Below are 26,925 nucleotides of genomic sequence, written 5' to 3'. Positions count from 1 at the left end.
AAGTATTGTGGAATCATGACAATGTAGAGACTCTTTTTTTGCACAGTAAGTCAGTGAGGTGCAGTGCAGAACTGATTGTAACAATCAGTTCCAAGGTGTGGTTCTCTGTATATTTCGCAGCCATCAGCCTAGGTCAGCGTTTCACTCCGATTGCGACCTGTAATTATTTTCTAGCCTTTACTGTTGAAGAGCTTGACAGGCAGTTTAATCCCTTATTACCAGTAGAATTCAGAAGGAATTTTCTTTTTAATGATGTCCAAACAAATTAACTTAAAAATAAGCCTCAGGAGCACAGTGAGAAATAAAATTCCACAGGCTGCAGAGCAGACACTGTTAAGCGTCCCAGTCCTGAAATTGACGTGAGTTCAGTTCAATGCAAACTGGAACTGTCCTGCACAGAGAATGCTTCCCTGTTGATTTCTAGAAAGTGTGAGAGCTTATACTCCCTGCTGGTGTCCATTAACATACCCACGAATATATAAATGCAAATTGGTATTTCATGACTTTTTTTTACTCAGTCTCTGAATTTTTTTCCCCCTGTATTTGGGTGATTACTATAGCTGGGTTCAGATTATAAGAACAGACATACTCTGCATGTAGCTAAAATATTAGCTCTTACCATTCACCACAGAAAATGAAAATACATTGAATGTAATTCTGAACAACAGTTTGAAATAGCTTGGGGTTTTTTTTTTCTTTTGTGTACCTCTGTGTGTGCATAATAGAACTCATACAGACGGTTCCCCATCATTGGATGGTTTCCCATCCAGGTTTAGCTTCGTTAGCCTACTGCCCATACGCTTTACAGGCCCATGCTCTTTATGAACATTAAAGAGAAGAGATGTGTAACAATGAGAGATGCTTCTTGCCAAGCATCATATGTCAGTACTCAGTGGCAGGAGAGATGGCTTGCATGTTATACATATAGATGAAATCCCAGTATCTGTCTCCAGGAAATTCTGGCCAGTCAAAACAGACCATCTTGAAATAGCTATACCAGGGATATGATTCTGAATAATTCTACTATGGGGATTGTTGAAATGATTTCATTTGGGGAAAGAGAATTTAACTCTTGAGTTGTAGGAAACTCAAGGAAAGGTTCTTGCCAACAGTTGCTTCTATTGGTACAGCTCTCAGCTACAAAAGAAGCCCTAAGGCAAGGACTTTTATATGGGGATCCCAAGATAGATAGATAGATAGATAGATAGATAGATAGATAGATAGATAGATAGATAGATAGATAGATAGATAGATGGATCTATCATCTATCTATCTATCTATCTATCTATCTATCTATCTATCTATCTATCTATCTATCTATCTATCTATCTATCTATCAGCACATTAATAGCCTGGTATTTCAAGAAATACTGATGACTGCTTGCTGATTGCTACATCTTTCTCCTCACTGCACTTTTAACTAATGGGAGCTGAATATATTCCAGTTTTACCAGATAACTGAATATATGCGTAGTTACCAAAGAATTTGATTCCAGGCCAAAGCATGGAAAATTTATAAGGAAATACATGAAAATGTGCTGTGCTTGCAAAGCGTGGTCAAACAATTGCTGCTTTTTTCTATGCTCTACAAAGATTTGTGATATATTTATTTGACAGGCCTTTCCAAATGTAGCTATGTACAAATTTATGGGAATTATGATTTTAACTAAATTTATGTGTACACTCTCAGATGTGGGACTCTTGATTCCACATGTATGCTAAATAGAAAATAGTGCATATAAACACGTGTCCAAAATTCTCTCTTCTAGACAAATCATATTTATTTATGTATTTATTATTAAACTTGTATGCTGCCCCACTCTGACCAGCTCAAAATGACTAGGCAGTATATACTAGATCTCTCCATCCTGATCTCCACCAGTATATCAGAGTGTATCTCATAATTCCCAGTCCACACAATCTGTGAAAGACTTGAATATCTGCAGATGTAAAGATTGGGCTTTTTACTGAGCTGGAAATAGGTGCAAAGATTATTGCTTGCAGGAATAGGCTTTTCTCCTGAAGCCGTGCTATTCAGCAGTAGACATCAGCGTTACCACTGCAATGTGGTGGTGCATGTTTTATCACTTGCCCTCTTGCCTCCCTTGTTATGAATGGTTTATGCCTGCACTGTACATAAGCCCCTAAATGCCTGAAGGTGTAGAGATCTGAGCCTGAACCTGCAGATAATTTCCACTGATTTAAATGAATATGGCTACCCAAAATCAGTCATCTGGAAAATAGCTGATACTGGTCTTTGAACTGTAATCAGAGTCCTTTAAGAACAAGCCTGTATCTCACTGTAACTAGTTAACTATAATATCTCATCTTATTAAAGGTCAGCTTCTGCTGGAGAATTTGGATCATGGGTATGACAACTGCTTTAGTTTCATTTGCCTTGCCAGTGAATTATGTTTATACATATGTTTACAAATTGTTTGTACAAGAAGAAAATAAATAACAACAAAACTCCAAGAGGGTAAGAAAGGTGATAAGAAAGAGTGGGAAGAAGCTCAACAGTTTTTAAAAGAAATCTTTCCTTTTCCCATAGCGTTGCAAAGAATGGCTAAGAAATACATATAGAAACTCTGAGCTCTGTTTTTATGAGCTTTAATATTTAATAGTAATAGTAATAGATTAAACTTGTATGCTGCCTGACTCTCAGTGATCCTGAGCAGCTCACAAAAATCAAAGAAAGAAATTACAATAAAATCAATAAAACATAAAAGATAAAGATAAAGATAAAAAGATGGCAATTGTGACAGACCAGATGGAATGAAGTGAGGGGTCTCATTTTCCCTCACTAAAGGCCTGGGTGAAGAGCCATATAAATCTTAGAAATCTATAAAGAGATTATCCCCAACAGTATGCCCACTATCACGGGCATAATTCTTAATTTGCAAACATGACTTCTAAACTCTGCTTTGAGGAATGTTTGCAATCTATGGTTTCCTGTGAGGTCTAAATTCATAACCATGGTGACAGTCATTGCTCTGCATCCATAAGCTACCATAGCATTATTATGGGGGAATGCTGAACCGGAAGAAAAGCAATGCATATTTATGACTCTTGCTAGTATTTCCTATTCACAGTTCTCAAAGCAGTTTCCACTGGAATATCAAAACACTACAACCCGAAGGAGGCCTTTGTGCAGGTTCAGCTTGCGCACCCACTGTGCCCATCTCTGAATGGTGATTCATGCCTCCTTCGTCACTTCCCACTTGGATCTAGAATGCAGTGGTGCAAGATGTTTTTGGCATCTCTCACTCTGCCCATATAATGCCATTGCTCTGTGAACTGCACTGGCTCCTAGGAGGCTTCTGGGCACAATTCAGTGGTGCTGGTTGTCATGCTTCATGGCATAGGGTTGGGCTATTTGTGGGACTGCCTTGCTCCCATTGTTTCTGCTCGCACCACCAGATCTAGCAGCGAGGGTGTGTTCCAGGCCCCCTCTATTAAACAGTGCCATCTTGTTGGACCCACGAGCCATGCCTTCTCTGTGGCAGCACCTGCCTTGTGGAACAGCATCCCACTGTAAATCTGAGTGGCCCTGACCCTACTAGCCTTTTGTAAGGTTTCTGCATGTGTTTCGGCCAAAAGATTAGGCAAGCCCTGGGGTTGCTGTGGTTTAATGATTGGGAGGTACTGTTTACCTCAGGTGCTGTGGGTTATTTTATTTATTTATATTTCAAATTTGTTACTGCCCATCTCACTACAAAGTAACTCTGGGCGGTTTACAGTAAAAAATTGTTGTTTATTGTTGGTTTTAATCACTGTATGCCGCCCAGTGTCACTGCTGTTAGATGGGTGGCTCTCTAAATTACTTCAATAAGGTAAATAAAATAATATTATATACCTGTACATTGCTTTAACTGACACATTTTTTCTTAAGCGCTTACATTATGATGCCTGTTTTATGATAATGAAAACAATTCAAACTCAGGCAATAATATGAAAATATGAGTTTTATTTAAATAAAAATACATGCACGCACAATGTACAATGGATATGACTTACATACACGAATGCTTACAGTTTCTAAAATAATAGGCAAAATGATTAAAAAAAAAACAGATGGCATGCATAAAAGCAAAATATTTATAAATTATGGCCCAATTTAATTAAAATCAAGCAGGCTTCCAAAGATACTTCCAGCTTGCTAAAACATTTCCACATACTTCTTAATAATTATGAATGCTTTAATGGCAAAATGAATCATTGTTCTTTCACAAATTTTCTTAATATGAATAGGACATATGCAATAGTAATAATTTTGGGACAGCATACTTGGCCATAGTCATACAAAGTTTCTGACCACGCTTGAAGGTTATAATATGCCCAGTAATTCTTTAAACTTTTCCTCTGAGGAAACATTTCTCTATTTCTCACATTCATCTCTTGCTATCTGATATCACAAGCTGTTTTTGAAAATCCACTTTCAAAAATAGTTTGATGCAGTATGTACATGTTTGTACTTGTAGGGACATGGAACTTATGTGGATTACAGTTATGAACAAACCTTTCCCTGAGGCACTGAATCACATTTTATTTGCAATATTCTTCAATAATCATAATTAGCTCCCCTTTTAAAACTTTACATGGTCAATGTTTGCTTACAAAAAAGAGCTATTATGATTTTTTTTGAATGTTGGTATCAGAAAATGAAAGACAGCTCATATGATTCCAGAAGCAAGCAAGAAAATGCTGCAACCTAAAGAGGGGAAATAAGATTTTTCTAAACCGTGTAATGCTCTACAACAATGGGCCTACACTGGTGTGTCATCCTTCCATTTAAAATGTGTTACATTTAAGAGAGATCATTTTCAGGGGCTTTTGCAGAGGTCGGTCCAAAAAAATCAAGATGGCAGCTGCAACCGCACAACTGACGCTCTTCCCCTTTTGCATGTACACGTACAAAAGGGAAAGCTTTGGTCATGACCACCATCGTAACTTTCTCTACACCTGCTCTGCAGTCACCTCTGATTATCTGGATCTCTCTCTCTCTCTCTCTAGCCATGAGAGGAAAACAATACTGTATGTGCTAATTCAGTAACATATTGCATGGGAACATAATTTAAACTGCATTATACTTATAGTTTTGCATATTAGCTATTCTTTCTCATCCGTCATAAAACCCAGGACTAGAGAATAAGTTCTTAAAATACTTCATCTTTACAGAAGTAAAGCTGTCGTCTTTCTTTAAGTAAGATACTTGAAACAGCAGTGATGAGGCTTCAAATATATTTTTTATTTATAGCAGCAAATGAATTGCATGTAAAGGTCTTAAGAGAAAAATGTTGGTGCATTAAGTGCATTTGTTCTGGCTTCAGTGCTATAAATCTGAAATGGAGAAAAGCAGCATTCCAGTGGTTAATACTTCAGGACCTGCCCAGCTGAAGCAATTGAACAGTGGCATAGGCCCTGCTCACTTCAGCCAACAGGTATGGAAAGATTACTTGGAAGGTGACACTGCTTGCCATTCACACTTTTATTGGAAGAAAGATATTCCCAAATTGTTTACTCATTTGAGCAAGAAATGCATTTCCGTATTAAAATATGTGTTGCTATTATTACAACATTGATGGATACATAATGCAAAATGATACATCTTTTCATGTATGAGTCATTCCAAAACAATCAAATCATATGTAGATGCTTAGTGATACCTCATATTCAAAAGATTCATGTGTAGCTAGTTCTTTACATGGGCTTTATTTCACTACAGGACCTTTGTTCCAGGAATGTACTACGTTAATAAAAAAACTGACTCTGCTCTCAATTACTCATTTCCAGTTAAAGCAAGCAAATGGTAGGAAATTTTACTCAGTATTAGCAAGAATGGGATGCCTGATGGCATTTTAACACTATACATTTGGCACTATAAAGAATGAGAAGCCAAATTCTTGTATCTCAAAACTGTTTTGATTCCCAAAGCGTCATGCAAACTCCTTACAAAGATATGGATTCACAGGCCCCTAAAGCATCTTTAAATAAGGAGGTTCTAACATAAAAAGATTTGTACTCTGTGGGTAAAAAGAAGGGTAAAAAGTGAAGGAAATCAGCCTGGAGTTTGATATTTCACAACTTTTGATTCAATTTCTGAGTTATTATTTCTGCAAAAATTAGTAACTTCCAATGTGTTACTCTAGAACAGCATTTCTAATCTAGTGCTCCCCAACTGAGTTGGACTAGCCCAAGAAGTATAATTGTGCTGCCCATAGATTATGGAAGTTGTAGCTGAGGAAAACCATTCTAAGTATTTGAACTGGATACATTTCAATGCCTACATTTGAAATGTTCTATTGCCAGGTGTCACTGTTTCAAAATTTAATGGGATTTAATGAACTGTGAAATCAGTTTAAATTTCTTAAAGAGCACCATTTCTATAAATGATAGTTACTTTTCATTCCAGCATCCACGAGTCTAATGTAAAACTTACACTAACCTTACATTTCACTTGAAAAAAGCACTGTTTTGAATTCTGTATTAACATTCACAAATTAATTTCCACATAAAAACTTATCTTTTAGCATGTAAAAATAAAATTTAACTCTGTATGAATAACAGTAGATTAATCAACAAATCAACAAATTAATCCTTCATTCTGATTAGTATTTATTTAATTCTAAGAGTTGCAAAATTACTGAAATCCTGTAATTTTTATTCAAATGTAAACATTCTTTTAAGCTACCAGTAAAGGCTCCTTACAGTATTTCCCTTTCTGCTTTCAGTATTTTCTCTGGTCATCCTTGTTATAGACTGTCCTAAATGCTTTTTTAAATAAGAAATCCTAGTCCTACTTTCAAGGTGATTGCAACATGCCACTGAGATTAATGGATGAAAGTTCTCACTTTTGGAAGAGCATATGAACTTAAAAAAAGAAGCCAGCAGTAAATATAGATGGAACTGCAAAAATAATCCAGAAAAGGTGACAATATCTCCACATATTTAATAAGGCAAAATCACAAAGATTACTGTTTCTTCTTCAAATTCTAGTTTTGTATACAACAGCAAAGTAGCAAATTGACTTTGCTCTTAATCCAGTAAGCAGTATCAAAAGCTAGATTTTAAGTCCAGACTCATGATTTGCCTTTCTATTGGACTGAGGATCGCTCCACTCACCATCACTCTGCTGAGCTTATGATATACATTTTATTTTTTTGTGAAAATGCTGTATTTATTCAACAGATAGCTCATTGCCTGGATGCTCAATCTACCATATTTACTGAAGTTTCTTTTAATGATGGTACAGTTTGATAAAACAAGTCCTAGGTATTTTGCTTATATACATCCTCCCAATCTGTGAAACACACAAAACAATGTGTGTTAACTAATGAATGGAGCTGTGTAATCCTGCACACTTTTGAAAGTGTATTTTTGTCTAAAAGGTTAGGTGTCAGCTTTTCCATATGTCCCCTCTGGTGGTCGGTAGTACTTTGGGAAAGCCATCAGCTGTATCATGTTGAAAGCATACTTTCTGCATTTGATATTCTTCAGGACATTTTCTATGCGGCATCCTTCTCTAGTGCAAAGGGGGGAAAAAGACAACTTCATGAAACAAATAATAAATAAATATGTTTTATTTTGTACATTGCAGAGTTTTAGCAACAATTGAAGTAAAAATAACAAAGATAAATCTACAATATATTTTCCACAAGTGATGATACATCTTACAGAATTAGATCCAAGGCCAGGCCCAATACAGTTATTGCCCTCAGAAGTAGGTTATGGGATTCTTTAAATATATTTCTTCTCACTGTGGCTTGATTAGATATTATATTTTTATGATATATTTTACTCTAGCTTTAGAAATATATTTACTGTAAAAAAATTCTCTTAATTTTTTTTTCAGATTGGTTCCCTTTTGCTCTTTTGTACATGTTAAGCTTACATGTAACTTTAAGTGTTCAGGTTCCATGAGTAAGGCATTTTATTAAGTCTGGCCCTATAGATTTGCAAAGGAAATGTCCACCTTTGTCTTATTTTTAACTTTGTGATGAAAGAGAAACATGGCTTTCTTGGAGCCTGAATCAACTTTCTGTTGTACAAAGAAAGGATGCTTGGTTCATACACAGTACAAATTCACAAGAGCCAACACAGCGCATCAAAATGCAAAGAAAACTTTGCTTAAAATAATATAGATGCATCTTGTAAAGGAAAGGCAGCAAAAGCAACAATTACAAACAGGTTAATTATGTTACAAAACATAAATTACTATATGCCATTGAATGGCTTGACAAAAAAGGGTTAGTTATGCAACAAATAGTTAAAAGAAATACTAAAATTATTTGTTAAAACAGAAGGATTCTACTGGGAAGTAATAATGAAAGTAGCACACTGAAAATCAATCTTACTGTCCTTACCCAGAACACTCAACTTAGTTTTAAATGTCTGTGTGTAAGTATTTTCCTCCATCTTCTTACATCTTTTGACCAATCACCACAGAAAAAATACATAGAATCATGCTGGAAATTTTATCATCACATTTTCATACAAGGAACCAATTGTCTTACATGGCTCCTGGCTGCCAAGATAGCACTGTTGAAGGAAATGATTCTATCTAGTAAAGTAGAATTTGGCAATTTTTCACACCTGAGTACAAATATTATGCTGGGAAAAATAAATATTCCTGCAAATCTGTCCTGAATTAAAATAAAGTGCTGACAATCCCCTAAATAGGAATTTGATTAAAAGGGGATAGATCATATTTCATGACTAGATCAAATCTGATCAAGAAACCCTAACGTATATTGGCTTTCTTAGAGTTAATGACAAAGTGAAAAGATTTGCTAGAGTTAGATAGTGAATTAAATCATCTGAGCATAGTATGCTTTCTTGATTCCTGGGAAGAAAAGGAGAATGTATGCAGTTCAAGACATTGGCTTCTTAAGAACTAATTTGAGGGTCTAAGAATGTATAAACAATATAGTACAATGTGTCATTTAAAGTGTTGCTGTTCCTTAAAAAAGGCAACAAACAGAAGTGAACTTTACTGATATTTTGCTAATAGTAAAGCAAGACTTAAAATAAGCCACACAACCAGCAAGTGCGAGCTGACAAGCAGCAAGGCGACAGGATAGAAGTGTCGAGAAGTTGGCTTGTGATCAGTTAGACAGCCTGTCTCAGGATCATCCGATTCATTCAATGCTCCCTGGGTTTGCCTGCTGTTAAACAGGGGAAGTTAGGAACAAATAAGAGAGCATTTAATAGGAGAGAAAAGCAATACTTTAGTATTCCAACATCAAAGATGGCCATGCAGGATTACAAATCTATGCTAAATAATTCCATTTCAGCGGCTTGACCATCATTCTTTTTAAAACCACATTTTAGGGTTATTCTTCAAAAGGAAAAACAAGGATCCAAAATGTCTCACTGGTATCCCTTGCCACATTAAGAATGCATTCGTAATTCAAAATGAAATAACCCACCCCAAAGGAGTAAAATAAACCTGAAATGTCATGAAGTGGAGATAATGGATAAATGTATGATTTTCAGTGTATGAAAAAAAAATCAGGGGAGATCTCATATGCATCACTGTGCTCAGCATCACCTGGAATTAAAATGGATGGGGAAGATTTGTTTTTATGCTACTTTGTCCACTGGAACTCTATACACAGATCTTAACTTATTCTGCAACTGCTGATGTCCTTGAATCATTGACTTCCCATTCAAAATCTAGCCTCGTCCACTTGTGCTGGGATTCCAACTCTAGAATTCTTAGTTAGCATATGCAGATCCAGCATATCTGCAGATCATCGGACTCGGGCAGGCTTCTACTTGATCAACTATGACTCTTCTAAGGGCTGGACAACTCTTAGAACTTCGCAACCATGAGCTTTGATGCCAGCACTCTGGCAGTGCCCATTTGATGCATGCCTTGCCTTGCCTCTCCTCTGTATTTTCTGAAGTGGCAGAATTCCCTTATGCAGGGCACGAGAAAATTCCCAGGATAGAGGAATCCTTATTGGCATCAATAAAACCTTGCTTTCGTCTTTTCCACAGCTTCTTTCTCACAAGTAGATTGCACACTGGCGGATTATGGTCAGGCAAGAAAAGATCTATGCTGCCATATTTAATCCCACCCTCCACCTTATACAGATCATTTTACCAAACTTTAAATCTCAAGCCGAAAACTACAGAGAGGAAGAAATATGAGTGACACGCACTCAGCTTCCCATTCCTATAATAATTCAGAGTCCTGCTTCATTGTAAGAAAACTCCTGTTGAGCTTTATAAGATTGCAACTTATTGATATTGTTATACTTCTGACACTCCTCACTGGAGAATCATCACTCCTGACCTACAGGTTGTTTAGCAAAATGCAGCTTTAATGCAAAGTAAAGGAGAAAGCAGTAAGAATATGAAAGAACAAAGGATTAGAAATATAGTCAATTTTCTTACCTTAAAAGAAAACCGTTTATAAAAAAACCATATGCTCCCCATGTATTTTGTCTACATTATCATTTTCATTAATAACATGCTTGGATAATGTGCTAAAAGGAATGGAGCCATACAGGGACTACTAGAAAACAAGAAATTTTGCTACAGTACAAAATATTTCTCAAACTCCCATTCCTACCCCATGAGTGCCTAGCATGCTCACTAACCTCCAGGAGGGAGATGTGGAGAATGGATATTTCAAGGGAAAGAAAACCAGCAATTTGGTGCTCGCTTCCTTTTCTTGGTCAGTGGTCATGGAGCTGGATTGCTTTGGACTTAGGCTTCTGTTGGTAATCCCAGGTCCACTTATGAAAAGAACATGTTCATCCATGACTTAGTTGTGGATAAACAAATGGACCTGTGTTGAAACTTTGTTGGGAAAGCTAGAATCATCATCCTGTCTGAAATATGCTCTCCCAGGTTTTAAGTCCTTCAGAGCCATGACTTCAGGGTAGGGAAGTAAGGGCAGCAATGATTCTCATGGACACCTTGGTGGTAACCAGGGGTCATGTGCTACAGATGACAGGCTGCCTGTATTTGAAGTTGGCCTCTACAGGGCTGGGGATCCTGTTGATGTGCTATCCATTTTGCTACAAGGTGGGATACTTTCGTGAGCTTCCAGATGTTATTGCTGGATTTTTATTGGAACCTCCCTGGTTATTTGTGCAAGGGGACTTCAATATTTATGCCTTAGGAAGGATGGACTGTCCCAGGTAATCTCTGGCCTGACTCATATACTGTGAGCAACCGTACATTAGATCTAAATTTCACTTCAGGGCAAATGGTACATCATTAGGATGTTGTAATTATACCTTTGCCATGTGGAGGTTAATGTTACCCAGGATTACAATTCCACCCTGGGCTAAGTTAGAAACATGGAAGTTTTGTGCCAGTGTGTCTGGAGGCTGAGATGTTGTCTCCAAACCACTGTATGTCTGAATGCCCTGGTGTTGTCTGATGAGGTGGAAGAACTCCTGAACTCCTGACTACTTCTAGCAAGATCAGGGGAGCTTTAACCTGGATATTTTTTGGGGGGGGGGTGTCGTGCACTAGTTTGCAACCTTACTTGCAGTGGAAGGTTTTGGCAAGAGTAACTCATACCTTTACCACTTTAAGGACAGACTGCAATCTATGTTATAAAGGGATGTTTTTGAAGACTAAACTTCAAAAACAGAAACTTAATTTGGTATAAATTGCAGCAGCCCACTTTCTGGCAGTCAAAACAATTAGAGCTATGTAACATCAGTCTTGCAGGTGACGACGCACTCAATGCCAATACATTTCCAAATACAATTTAAAGTAATGGTTCTCCCCTACTGAACCAATCTTCATGACTTGACCCCTGGTATCTTGAAGATTATTTTCTTCCAGTAGGACTGGCTCATCCTATTTGTCTAATGTAAAAATGGTTAAACATCCTTCCATATGTGAGGTTCATATAGGGTAGGAAAGAATGTTTATCTGTTTTTTTGCATCATCCCCCTGAAAAAACTTTTCTTTAGAGATTCAGGTGGTGCCCTCTCTGTTGGTATTTAGAAAGGCCATTAAAGTGAAGCTATTCCACCAAGCTTTGGATCTGTAAGGGTTGTCACCATTGGTTACGGACATCAGGTTTGGGTTGGTAATTTTTATGTGTTTTTATGTATTTATTGTTTCTTGTGTTTATATTTGGAAATCTCTGGGAGTCACTTTGGAATTCAGCAGTACAATATATAAAAGACTTTAAATGAATAAATAAGCTTATTAAGAATAATTGCCTATTAATGTTATTTTAATAAAACAAATCATTCCCACTTACACTATAATTGTGAATTCAAAATTAGACAATTCCAAATACTTCCAGAATTCTTATTATTAGCTTCTTGTCAGTAAGAATCTGGAATTTGTTGTGAGCATCTTTCCACTAGTATAAACTGAATGCACTGCAGATTTTGGTGCTAGTGGGATTTATCGTGGATCACAGCAATTAATCTCTTCACAATGGCTAGTTTCTGCAAGACATGCTTGCAAACAAATGATATTAAACTTGCTAGCTGAGCAACCTGCTCAGTGAAGAATGGAAGAATAATATGGTGTTTTGGTAACCAAGTGATCATGGCAAATGTTGATGTGTTAATAGATAACTAAAGTTGCAAAAATTTTGCACAAGTAATTTAAGTTCTGAATTCTTCTGAAAAGTCCCTAACAGCAAATCTCAATTCTTGATTATTTAAATCTGGATTTCTATTACTAGGACACACTTGATAGGGCTAAAAATCACTTAAGTAAGTCAGTCACAAATAGGAGTATGACAAAGCACAGTACAATTAGTAGTGAAAGAAATATCTATATCTATATCTATCTAGATCTAGATATAGGTATATCTACAAGTCAATCTTGACTTTTGGTGACTGTCTGGACAAATCCATACAGTTTTTCTTGGCAACATTTTTGGAAGTGTTTTGTCACTGCCTTCTTCCTAGGGTTGGGCAAGAGTAACAGGCCCCAAGTCACCCAGCTGGTTTTGTGCCTAAGGCAGGACTATGGCACATGTGTATGTGTGTACACACACACACACATACACAAGCATACACATACATGCACACACACACATAAATTGCATGCATACACACATATTTTCATATGAATTTTAATTTATGTATTTTTAATGGCCAGAGGAAAGTAACAAGATATAGAAGCTTAAATGTCATATACTTAAAAATCAAAATATTAAGAGACTAAGAATCAATTCAAGTACCAAATTAATAGTTCCAGAAAATTAGATCCTTAGCCCCTTCTCAACAATTGCTACTTAGCACAAGTTAAAAACCCACCTGTTTCAAGCTCATCTACCCCTAAATATATGTTCCAGATTTTTGTATTACCATAGCAAAGAGCATTCACACTGGCACACCTAGATGATTTCTCCTTGATGGTGTTAACAGAGAGATATAACAAGTCTTTCTTCCAAGATAATCTCAATTTCAGTAGCAGAACAAACACATAGTTGATGTATCTGTTCTGATACTGAAATTGAGATGGTTATTCATATATTCCTGGTTTGGCCAATCTATCATCCCTGGAGAGCAGGGCTGATAACCTCTCTAATTGCCAAATATTCAGGTTGGCACTAACAGAAAAACAGTGTGCTTTTTATTCACTGATGTTTCCAAGAAAGTGGCTAAATTTTGCCCTGTACCTATTGTGTCAGAAGCCACTAGACTTAATTGGAATTTACGTAGTGTAAAATGTGTAATTTATCATCTTCAGTTATTGTACTCAATTCACATCCTTTTTAATTTGTTTCTTTTTAACTTATATTAATGGACACTTCATCTCTATGCTATTTTAAGATGCCACCCTTTGGTGTAATAAAGCATATCTGTCTAAAAGATCAGATTCCAGCACAAAAAATAACTAGGCACACACTGGGGAACATGCAACTTTGTTCTAATATATTTAGTTTGTGTTGCTTTTCAGCCTTTTAAATCCTTCTATACACAAAGTTATATACCACACAACAAAAGCACCTTGGGCTTAAGAATTTAACTGAGGCATGGACATCATCATCATAATTATCATAACCTTTTTATCTCCAACTCCATCATACTTTCAGGCAATTTCACCATCCAACTAGTATGAGGGAGAGATGTGAAACAGGCTACCTAGATGCAGTGTTGTGACTCAGTAGAGGAAACTACTAATCCAAAGTTTGAAAAATACTGACTTGCTATTCACATATGTTTGACTACAATTCTAACCCTAGCAGCAGTCAATTTAGCCACTGGCCAGCTTGAAGAAGGCTGACTTTTTATATACACTTTACATTTCCCATCTTACTGAGCCATACACTGAAATTGACAGGGTTGGGTGTTCATGTGGGGCAGAATGATGAAGGGAGACTGTCACTGCCTCCATTCTGCTTTCCTACCAAATTGCTGGAGGTCCGAGAAGGTAGATTGCACAGATATAGGAACCTAACACAACTCCTTATTGCAGACAAGAAAAGTGGATTGGAAAAAGTTCATATAAGTTCAGTAATATTCAGGAAAAGAGAGATGATGTAGGATTGTTATTCAGGCCCACAGACTGAGGACTGGGGAAAGTAAGTGAAGGGTATACTAAACAGTAATCTGTTGTAACACTGAGGAAGGAAATAGAAGTTGAAAGACAGAGCCCACAGTGCAGGCATATAGTTGAGAAACAAGGGCCTGGACAGACAAGAATTTTGCACCCCCATAATATGGCCCAGAAACTCAAGAGGAAAATTTGTTGCAAAAGGTGTTGGTTTAAGTTTCTAATTTTAACCTGAACCAACTAACATTATAATGTATTATTAGTAATAGTATTTTGTTGGCTCTCAAAATTAAATTACTGGAATACGAAGCATGTATTTTGAAGTACAAGCTAAGAACTGTTATTTAAACAAAGAACAAAGATGCAAACATATATGCCAACATAACCTGACAAAATCAGTATTAAATTGTATTACAGGTATTTAATATCACAGTATAACTGTAAACCTTGAATTAATTTAGTCTAAATATAGTTGCAGTTGTTTGCACATCAACAGAACTTTGGCTCTTTTTTGATTGAAAGAAAAAATATCTAGATTCTAACTAGACAACTGTTGAACATGATAAGATTAGACAAATGAATTTTCTACTGCCTGTTGAACAGCTTTAACAAGTGAAAGAGTGTGCTAAATTTATCCCAAACAGAGCTTTGGCAAGATCCAGTTTAATACAATAAATCGCTCTCTGAAGGATAGAAGGGAAGGATTTTTTCTTTTTTTAAAAGTTCATATACATGTGATTCAACTTTTTTTTTCATTTACACATTAAGCAGGGAAAATTAAGTTAGAAGCAATGAGAACATTGCTTATCAGTATATAAAGTGGATACTAATGTGATTACAGCCAGGGGCCATGGTCAAACCTGGTGCAAATAATGAGAATGGAACCACAGAATCTCTTGTACAAGTGAGTATCTGTGATGGCATACTAATCTGACATTAATCTCAGAATCTTTATATGTCTTCAAAGAGGACAGAAATTTGTGAAAAGAATTGCTGATGCATACACAAGGATACTTAAGCGAGAGCTCTGAGGAGTATTTCAAAATTCATTTCCTTAAAGAATATACAGCTAAAGAGTTCTCATGGATCTTAATAGAAAAACTGAGATATATCAAACCAGAGATCTATAAACTGGCTTCATATTCTGCTATCTTAGTATATAAAGTTCTCCCAGCTATTTGCTTTGAACAAATAGGTAACATAACTACTCAGTTTTGGCAAAGGAAACTCAGAGCCTCTGAATAAATGTTTGCAGAAAATCTAGGGCTAATATGTACATTGTCACCTGGTATTTTCAGGAGGGAGTCTCAGGATATAGGGCAAAGACAACTAGACTTATACAGACAGATTGAGAATACAAAACCCTCCCTGTATCTAGATTATCATTATCATCTAACTTCATCACAAGCATTCCTTCTACTTTTACCCATAAATAAGGGACTGTCTCTTTCCAGTTATTTCTACCCATCCTACCTGATCCGGCAGGGGGGCATGCTCCGGGTACCATTGGCTAAGTACTATTGGTTGGGGGGGTCCAGGACAGCCTTTTCTACCATGGTGCCTGCTCTTTGGAACATCATCCCTCCAGAGATCAGGCTCACTCTGACCCTGTTGGCCTTTTGCAAGACTTTGAAAACTTGGTTTTGTGTCTTAGCCTGGGGCCATGGGCGTGGGACAGAGCCTGTCTCCTGGTTATGTTAATGGTGTTTTTTAATGATTCCTGGTTGCTGTGTTTTATGTTTTTATGTTTGTATAATATGTGTTTTATCTATTTTATTGTAAGCTGCCCAGAGCCACGTTTGTGAGATAAATCAATTAAATAAATAAATAAGGCAACCAAGGGAACATCACACTTTCTCATCTTATTCCCTGCTTAGTGCTGAACCATTGCTAGATGTTCCATTTAGTTTCACATATACTTTATACAACACTCTTACTGCATTCAGCAACTAACCGTCAGTCCATATCTGTGAAAAACATTCCATAATTTAAGACAATTCACCTTATCATATCCTTTGTTTCAATTAATACATGTACATTAAACTTTCCTTTTAGAGCATACATTCCTCAATGAGCAAATATTGGTCTGCATAGCCCTTGCCAAGAATATAGTCACATTGCACTCCAGAAATGTTGCTCGTTGGCATCTCTTATATCCTGTCAATCAGAATTCTCCTGAACACATTTCCAGGTACATTTCACACCATAACCCCATGTGCTTTCCCTTTGTATATGGGAACAAAAGTGACATTATTCTAATCATCAGGCATAGGTACAGCCTTTACAAACACATTAAACACATTATACAGCTTTAAAAAAAGTAACATCTATATTTTAATATTTCTCCAATTACACCATCTACAGTTGAAATCATTTTTCAACTTTCTCACAGCATTTATGACTTCCTTTCCATCATTTTTTTTCTTGGACACTAACAGTTATAGGTTTCATTTCAGTGTTATTTTTCAATGTATCACTACCATTGTCACATAAATCTCTAAAACATTCCTTCCATCATTGCCTCACTTCATTTTATCCCTTTTCTTTTAAATTCCTTTCACTTTCCCAGAAGCCCTCTTCATCCATTTCCAAAATGATGTCTCATTTCTCTTAAAATTACTTTACATTTTTCTCTTTCCTTTAATCTTAACTATTCTATGTTCTTTTTGGCTATACTCTTTGCAACTATTTTTATCTCTATACACCTTCTACAAACTCTTTCTCACATCCTTGTGTTTTGCTGCAATCACCTTGAAGGAAGAGCTCCTTTTCTGCTGTTAGGATTTTTGGATTAGTTTCAATCCTCTTTCAAAGATCTCTTCTTTCTATGTAATTGAAAATTCTCCTTTGAATCAACTTCAACTTTTGGTGATTACTGGATAGTGCCTCATAATTTCTTGAAAGCAATATGGAAGTAGTTTGCCCCTGCCTTCCTCCATGATGTTTCTGATTCCCCAGTCTAGCCCATAATCCTAGCAAGCCTTGGAGATCTCCCATCCAAGTACTAAACAGGCCCAGCTTCACTTCTGAGGCCCAGATGCTGCCTCTGAATGCAGGACACCACTGCATTAATGTGGGTAACAAAGAGGCAGTTGAGAGCAAGGTGTTCCATAAGCCCATTCCAAAGGCTGTGCCAATCCAAGATCAGTGCCATGCCTTTGGATCTCTATAACACCACAGAGCTTGGGGAGGTGTTTTTAGGCTAAATCAATTAACTTATGATTCAGCTACTGCTCCAAAGGAAAAACTGCAAAAAATAATTTTGTAGCATTGCAATTCTACCTCCCATCTTCTCAAAATTATCTCTTCCCTCCTAAGTCAAGATGCCCGTTTGCCTTGCCATTCTCCCTTCTGGTCTTTCCAGTTAATCTGAAGGACGGTTTTGCCACTTCTCCAAAAGAGGCCATTTTATTTATTTGTTTTGCCTTGGAAAAAATACTGTGAGTAAAGAGCAGTTGGGAGTTTTTTGGATTATATTTTAACTTTAATAAAACTTCCTTTGCCCTTCAAATATAGTATAACATTTGATTACGATTGGTCCTGTGGCAGATCTGAGATAGAGGAATGTAAACCTTCTTGGTCCTGTTGAATCTTTTGAAGGCTTTTGATACTATTGACTTATCCTTCTGGCTGGCTCTGAGAGTTGCTAAGTGTAGGGCATCATTTTATGATGGTTCTCTTTCTTCCTGGGGAGACAGTTGCAGCTGGTGTGGTGGGGAGAGGTTGAGTCTGCAGGAGTTCCAATGAGAGATACTGCAGATCAGCCCTTCTCTCCTGTTTACATGAAGCTGCTGGGAGAGGTCATTAGTCAGCAAAGGGTGGGGTATCATCAATACATGGATGATGCCAGCTTATACAGTCATGTGAAAAAGAAAGTACACCCTCTTTGAGTTCTATGGTTTTATATATCAGGACATAATAAAGATCATCTGGTCCTTAGCAGTTGTCAAAAGTAGGTAAATACAACCTCAGATGAACAACAAGACATGACATATTACAACATGTCATCATTTATTTTACAAAAAGAAGGCCAAAATGGAGAAGCCATGTGTGAAAAACGAAGTACACCTGTGCGGGCATTTGTTTATCCACAGCTCTCTTGAGGTCCCGCCACAGCATTTCAATCAGGTTGAGGTCTGGACTTTGACTGGGCCATTGCAACACCTTGATTCTTTTCTTTTTCAGCCATTCTGTTGTAGGTATGCTGGTGTGCTTGGGATCATTGTTGCATGACCCAATGTCGTCCAAGCTTTAGCTGTCGGACAGATGGCCTCACAGTTGACTCTAGAATACTTTGGTATACAGAGGAGTTCATGGCTGACTCGATGACTGCAAGGTGCCCAGGTCCTGTGGCTGCAAAACAACCCCAAATCATCACCCCTCCACCACCGTGCTTGACAGTTGGTATGAGATGTTTGTGCTGATATGCTGTGTTTGGTTTTCGCCAAACATGGCACTATGCATTATGGCCAAACATCTCCACTTTGGTCTCATCTGTCCAAAGGACAGTGTTCCAGAAGTCTTGTGATTTGTTCAGATGCAACTTGGCAAACCTAAGCCATGCTGCCATGTTGTTTTTAGAGAGAAGTGGCTTTCTCCTGGCAACCCTTCCAAACAAACCATCCTTGTTCAGTTTTTTTCTAATTGTACTGTCATGAACTTGAACTTTTAACATGCTAATTGAGGCCTGTAGAGTCTGAGATGTAACTCTTGGATTTTTTGCAAACTCTCTGAGCATTGCATGGTCTGACCTTGGGGTGAATTTGCTGAGACATCCACTCCTGGGAAGATTGGCAACTGTCTTGAATGTTTTCCACTTGTGAATCATCTTCTTCACTGTAGAATGATGGACTTTAAATTGTTTGGAAATGGCCTTAGAATCCTTCCCAGATTGATGGGCGGCAGCAGTTGCTTCTCTAAGATCATTGCTGATGTCTTTACTCTTTGGCATTGTGTTAACACAGACCTCAATGCTCAAGACCAGCAAACTCCTAAAACTTCGGCTTTTATAGAGGTAGTCACACTTGCTGATGATCAACTGATCAAGGGCATTTGATTAGCAGCACCTGGCTGCTACTTAGCCTCTTCATACCTATGGAAACAGTAAGGGTGTACTTAGTTTTTCACACATGGCTTCTCCATTCTTTCTTTTTGTAAAGTAAATGATGACATGGTGTAATATGTCATGTGCTGTTCATCTGAGGTTGTATTTACCTACTTTTGACAACTGCTAAGGACCAGATGATTTTTATTATGTCCTGATACGTAAAACCATAGAACTCAAAGAGGGTGTATTTTCTTTTTCACATGACTGTATATTAGGTATGTTTTACATGATTAATGTTTTTAACCCTACATTTTGGCATTTTATAAGCCACTCAGAGCCTACAGGAATTGAACAGCATAGAAGTCTCAGTAAACAAACAAATCATTGCAGTCTTCCGGCAGGGTATGGGACAGGCTATCTATCACATCTGTTTCTCATTCTAACCCCCAAAGAGATAATGGAATATGTTTCCCTCCTCAAAATCTCCTTTAACTTAAAAGTTCATTAGCCTTGCTTTTCCTTAATTGATTTCTGAATTGCAACTTCACCAGGGATGGTTCAAAATGCATTTTTTTAGGACAGTAAGAGCAAGTTAATTTCATGCTCTTATGTCACAGAAATAAGACTCATAAAAAATGGTGAAATCTTTTATCACCTTGGAGGACGGTTTACACTCTCTATAAAATGCTCCTTTCGGATGCATGTATGGCAAGGAGGTGGTAACAACAGAATATTCAGAATTGACAGCTAACAGGAAAGAAATAAAAGGCTAATACCAGGGCTTTTAATGATTCTCTTAATAACATTCTGGTACATTAATGATACTAAATGTATTGGGAAATAGATTTTATGCAAACTTTTTGCTTATGACTCCTGATAATATTGAGGTAAAGTTCAGCTTTAGAGCAGAGCTTCCCAAAATTTTTGACCATGAGGAACACTTTTTAACTTCCCCCAAATCTGTGGAATTCCAAAGTAGATGATCTAATCTGTTGACCATGAAATGAAGCATAGTTACAAAAAGCTACTATTGAATAATGCATTTAAATAAATTCATATCTTAAATCACAGCAGCATTTGCATACAGTTGAGGAATAGTATTACTTCTACATGTAAGCACGTATGCAGTCTACACATATTTATTTATTATCTTGACTTATTTAATGAAATAGGTGATGTTGCTTTCCAGCTTTCAGAGACTGGAAGTGTGCCTGAAGCAATGAAAGTTTCAGCTTCAGAGCTGATTCCATATTCAGCATGCTTTGGTATTTAGATTTCAATACAACTGCAGAAAATCCACTTCTGAATACTCAGAATGAACATGTAGCCATAAACAACCAGGTGCTTCTTCATGAAGATTACTTTTAGATGATGCCAGCTGCAGACTTTTGCGTATGTCTAATTCCCAAACTTGTGTCTGCATTTATAGCAGGCCCAAATGCAATGCAAAATTCACTAACTGTAACTTCTCATTTTTCCATTTTTTCCTCTGAATTGTGGTACTTCTGTTACCAAAGAATAAGCCAGAAACCAATCCATATTGTTTGAGACTTCCATGTTTAATTGTAGTTCCCTGGAAGAAGCTGCATGTATGGGCAAAGGTTTAGTTATAGCTTATTTTGATTTGCTTCAATCAGGAAATGTCACCAAATCTAGATAATTTTTTAAACAATTAGCATACACTGTATCTTAAATTTCTTTTGCCAGTGCCATTCATGTATAACTTACTGACACATAAATATTTATGCAGAACCATTTAATTCCCCTTAATTCTAGTTCTAAGATCAGTGATGCCAGATGCTTTTTTCTAAGAAATTGGGGAAAATGACACATTTTCTTTTCTTTTTTGTCCCTTTGAGTCAGTGTTGACTCCTGATGATTGCCTGGACTGGTCCCTGCAGTTTAGCAGAATCAGAAAAAATCTTAAAATAAGTTAATGTAACTCTGTGCTGTATTGCACAATGTTCATTTCTATTACCGCTGCAAACTCCAAAATTACCACAGATTGATACATTATTCATGGATTGTAGGGTTTTTTACATTTTTCATTAAAATGGAAAAAACCCCTACAATTTACATAGCAAGGTGGGCCTACCCTAAAGAATGTTAATTTATCATTAGATCATATTGAATGCTATGTTATTATTGTTGAACCTGGTGCAATAGTATTGATGTAACCTAACATTTAGCGTCGAGAGAGGGTACATTTTGCAGTGCTGCTTTTGAAATGCCAAGATCCGCCTGTGACAGTCATTACAAACTGAGTAGTCCTGTGTTAGTCTAGTCAGTATATTCATCAGTACTTGACAACATTTCAAACTGCAAAAGTAAGAAGTGGTGTGTCACTTTGGGTTTGATTCCATAAAGGTGCTTTTGAGTGTTTCAGAGAGTGCTATGTTTTTCCTATTGCACAATCCAAAGGACCTTTTTAGAACTGAAACCAAGGTACTGCACCTAGCCTTTTAAGGAACACTTTGATGAAATAATCACACAAAATGGAGAAGCAAATATTTTGCCTTTACATATGATTTTAGATCATATGTATAAAAGATTTATAAAATGCCATAGGTTAAATGAAAGCTACTAAAAATGCAAGGTCCCTCAAGGAGATAGAGAAGAAAAAAAATTTTTTTGAGGCTCTACCTTTTTAACTTCCCCAAAATTTGTAGTAAATGCAGAAGAATCATAGTTCTAGTTGTATGAGCTCTGGGCAGATGCGATGATACCATTTTCATAAACAGTGAAGATATTATTTCATGGCAATTTTTAGCAATACTAAAAAAAAAAGTCTCTCATTTCTATATTCTGTGGAAGAGTCACCAAACGGAAGCACTTTTCTATGCAAAGTAAAGCCAAGTGGCTTTGTTCGATCTTTTTTTTTTTTTTTTAACCACACTCAATCGTTACCGATTCTGCGGTGACTGCCTGGACGAGTCCCTGCAGTTTTCAAGGCAAGGTGTTTCGGAAGTGGTTTGCCATTGCCTCTTTCCTAGAGCAAAGCCCAGCTGGTGAGTGCAGGAGGCGGGGTTTCTGTTGCTTTGCGCCTTTTTTGGGCATGTGCGGCTTCCGCGTTACCAGCAACTGGTCCCCGTCTCCCGTGCAAGCGCCGCCAGCATTTTTCCTCCCACCGGGGTGAGAGTACCCATTTATCTACTCACGTAAGTTTTCGAGCTGCTGGGTTGACAGGAGCTGGGGAGGAAGCAGGAGCTCGCTCTGCTGCGCGGAGCTGGGCTCGAACCGCTGGCTTTGGTTTTTGTAAACTTCGGTGGTTTAATTGGTTATTTAATGTATTCTACTTTAGTATTACTGTTAATGGAAAGGAGGCTAAAAACTAATATAAGATGATAATGATGATAATAAGTAAGAATGTTAAGGTAGAGTAGTCTTCTTTATTTGTAATACTAACCTCTGGTTTAGCATTATAAACCCCCCTCCCCTTCAGATGTATGTAGTTTTTCTTCTTCCAGGGTAGCCACAAAGAAATTTTGTGTTTTTACTTCTGATTTTAAGTAATCAGGGTTTAACATTCAAATCCAACAAAACGTTACAATCTTAACTAAAAACCAACTTAAAATCTTGCTGTATGAATGTTTGCTTCAACAAACCATAGTTAAAATTAACTAGAGAATTTAGTGTAATGAAAAACCTCCACTTAAACTGAAAATCAAAGCAAATTTTTCTGATCTCCTCCTTCAAGATGCGCTGTAAGAAGACATGGAAGGATAGCACATAACTACTGTATAAAACAGTGTGATTCTTAAAGTAAGATATATCAAGATGCAATAATGTTTAGCATATAGTCTGAGTGTCTAGAAGTGCCATGTAAATATTCTCAGGAAGAACACACAGTAAAAACTGCACTGAAGTAGAAAGGCTGGCAGAGACTTAAAAAGCAAATATTGACAACATTCCAACTTATCTGAATAATTTCAGCATTTCCCCATTCCAACGCTATTATTGACCTAAAAAAGACAACATGGGGATATATTTGCAAAGTGCTAGTTAGAGGACCACAGACAAAGCTCTCAGTCTGTCCTTTTTCTTCTAGAGATGTAACTAAATTGTGGATTATTAAGAAGAATTAAAAAAGTGTCAAATTCTTGAAAGAGAGAAAAAATGAAGATGAAATACTTAAGTTTTGTCCATTTTATTCAGAGCTCTGTGATTATCAGCAACTTTGCTTCTAGGACCTTACAAGAACTGTCAGAAACAATCTTGGATCATGAAAGAACAAAACAAAACAAAAAAATCCTATGAAAATCTGACCTACAAGAAAAGGATAAAGCATTTTTATCCTCTTAATTAAAAAATAATGTAGAGTGTGCAAACAGAAACATTTTCTCCTTTCACAATATAAAACCCAAGTTTATCATTTAAAAAAGTTTTAGTTTACTAAATTGAGATATACACACAACTTTTATACACCTTTATTCTTTCTTTGCAGTACATAGAAATAATCCAGGAGGCCTTTAATTATTCTGGAACAAGCTAGGTTCTTAAAACTTCTGTCTCTGAAACTGGCTTAAGCCTGGCTTGTTCTGAAGGTGGTGATCAATGTTTAGCAGGTAATTAGTATTTTCCTATTTTGTTTAGGCTGTTTAAGTTATGGTATGCATGAATAAAAGGTCATATGTAGACTAATTTTGAAAATAAGTGATTAGTGTTTGTGAATATATGTATAAAATCTTCAGATACATTTACATTAAAAAGGACAGTGAAATGATATAATAGATAAGGAAAATTTTACTAAAAACTAAGAAAATTTTAGTGAAGAAAACCATGTATTTTAACTTACTGGAGATCAGTTCAGGACAAAATTGATATAAACCATAATATGGAATTGTCAGATGTTGGGCAGGGCAAAACTGCCCACAAATCTAAGTATAATTTACGTGAAGGGTTTGCTTACAGACATAGATTATATATGGTTAGTTATGATTAAATATGGTCCTTTCTTGAAACTGTTGTGTACATTTATACATGCACATATATATACCAATAGAAGAGAATATGTATAACTCAGCGTTGAACTGTGGAGTCCTTGGGGTTCTCTGAGCTTGGTTGTTTTCTTGCAAACGTTTCATTACCCAGCTAGGTAACATCTTCAGTGCTCTAGCCAGGTAACGAAATGTTTGCAAGAAAACAACCAAGCTCAGAGAACCTCAGGGACTCCACATATATATACAAACACACATATACATGTATGAGAAACCTTTATCCATAATTGTTGTTGCTGCATTACTTTCTTTTCTTCTTTTGTTATTTCTTCTTTGTTCTGTTTTATTAAGTGAAGACAACTGATTTAAAAAAAAAAAGGTTTGATTTGTGTCTCCTGCAAAGACCACTAAAAGCCTTTCTCAGAGCAGCGTTCAGGGATGCCCCACAGCTTCTGGGGTCGGGAGCCTCAGGGCAGGAATGTGGCTACTGGAGGGACTCTGCCAGGACCATGCAGTAGGCTTGGCTCTGAAATAAGCCAGTGTCTTAGTATGGACCAGCATTACAGTGGAACCGCAGGTTGTTTAAAAATATATATTACGGTCCTCTGATTATTTTCACCATTACTTTGATAATGGTGGTACGCATAGTGATCATTCCGGTGTTATGTGCATGCCGTCAGGGGTAATTCCTGAAAAACATATCATTAAGTCTGACTCACACATAAGAGTAAATGAACGATTGAATATGGAACAGATTTAGCCATAGTTGTTTGCAACTGAATATCTAGTTTAGTCCTTACATACCCTCTAGATGTGGGAGGCAGTTGTCAAGAAATAACTATCAGTACATCCCTGGATGTGAATGTGTAAGTGTAGGTATTATTGGAATAAACTCATAAGGGACTGATCCAGGACAATACATTTTACTTTCTTCTGTTCTGAATTCTTCTGTAACACTGTAATTGGCATTCTATCTTATAATTAATAACGTGACTTATACAGATTTAAACATGTGAGTCTGTAGTAATTTTATTTCTCTATTCTACCACAGTTCATTTGTATCATGAACTTAATATTTCTTTTAAAAATTAAAACCTACAGTGCTTTTATTCAGACAAAATATCTATGCTGTCATATGGATTACAAGCTGATTCTGAAAAGCAGAGTAGCTGTAAATGAATAGAAATTATGGTTAAAAGAGAAAATGTACCAATAATCAATTCAACATAAAAGGTAGCACATGAATCACCCATCATGGATGAAACACTAAACAGGACAGAATATATGGATAATAATGGAGTATATGAAATGTAAAGTGTAACTTATCATCATACAACATTAGCAATTTTCAAAAGAGCTAAGGAATTGAATTGTTCTATGGTCCCACTGATTTATTATTATAGCCATTAGCAGCTTTTACAAAAAGTTCATCCACTTAGTAGAAGGGTATACTGTGTGTACTTAACTTCTTTTAGTCAAGTTATTTGCATGTTCAAAGAATTCCTAAGCAGAAACTGTTATTACATATGTTAAAAATATAAAAAGAATTTTCTTTGCAAAATGAGGAATAGTGATAAATGGTTGAACAATTTTATTTTCTACTGGACTTCAAAGCATGATCAGTTAATTCTCCCCAGAGAGTTATTCACTGAAAAAAGGCAGTATCTGGAGTTTCAGTATAAAAAAGTTTAGCTATCAAGTGCAAACAATGTTTACTTTTTAATCTAAAAATATGTGTTTTTCAGCACTTGTCCAAATTAAGTGTATGTAATGTCCTTTGAAAATAACACATTTGACCTTTACAAGTCATTATTTTCTTTCATTTAAATTTATTGCCGATAACCAAATCAAACTACCTCTCCTAATTACATAATCCTGATTAATTTAATCAGATTCTTTATATAATTACAACTAAGTGCAAAGTAATTTAATTTTAAAAAACAGTGCCAGCTTAATTAAGTTTGTTTGCTGTATTTTATTTGTCTCTAATTGACCAAACTCACAGAAGTATCAAGGGAAATAAAGTATTGTTAGAACATAATATATATTTAGCAATATTATAAACTCTCTTTGTGAGAATTCAATATATTTCAGGAAAAGGTCTCTATGAAAGACCTGAAATATGATCCTGACTTGGGAAAGTAATGAAAATCTATTTTTTTCTAACTATACCATTCTTACTTCTGACTTTTTTTGGGAAAAGTATATTCAAATGTATCTATAAACTTGAAAATATGGTAAATAGATAACAAACAACAAAGACTTAAGAACATACCTCCTCATACAGTCCAGTGCTCGGATAAAGAAATCTTTGTGCAACTGATGTTCGTCTCTTAAAATTGAACATTGTTCCAGCGTCACTGACATTGATGTTCTATCTTTGGCACTTTTACAGCAGGTGAACCGTATACCATTCAGCTTGCGACAAATCTATAATGCACAAAA

At 36.4% G+C, this 26,925-nt stretch overlaps 1 protein-coding gene across 9 annotated transcripts in view; it reads right to left on the bottom strand.

The window, feature by feature from the left end:
* Positions 1–3,959: 3,959 nt before the first annotated feature.
* The window catches only part of INPP4B (inositol polyphosphate-4-phosphatase type II B), a 256,059-nt gene continuing 233,093 nt past the window's right edge, over positions 3,960–26,925 (bottom strand). For 6 of the 9 annotated variants that reach the window (XM_088132815.1, XM_088132817.1, XM_088132816.1 and 3 more), the window contains 2 exons: positions 26,756–26,910; positions 7,554–9,164 (listed from right to left, as the gene is read on the bottom strand). In XM_088132815.1, coding sequence (XP_087988941.1) covers positions 8,990–9,164; positions 26,756–26,910 — 330 coding nt within the window. In that variant the 3' untranslated portion in view covers positions 7,554–8,989. Of the gene's footprint in view, positions 7,523–7,553; positions 9,165–26,755; positions 26,911–26,925 lie in introns of those variants that run through there. The other 3 variants (XM_088132820.1, XM_088132813.1, XM_088132814.1) reach the window with 3 other exon arrangements.

Source organism: Python bivittatus, unplaced genomic scaffold (assembly GCF_059951505.1).
Source record: "Python bivittatus isolate LINGU-HERP-01145 unplaced genomic scaffold, Pbiv_v1 ctg000070_np1212, whole genome shotgun sequence".
Classification (NCBI taxonomy): Eukaryota; Metazoa; Chordata; class Lepidosauria; order Squamata; family Pythonidae; genus Python; species Python bivittatus.
The sequence above is the reverse complement of the archived record's forward strand: the minus strand, read 5'-3'. Positions and strand labels throughout refer to the sequence as shown.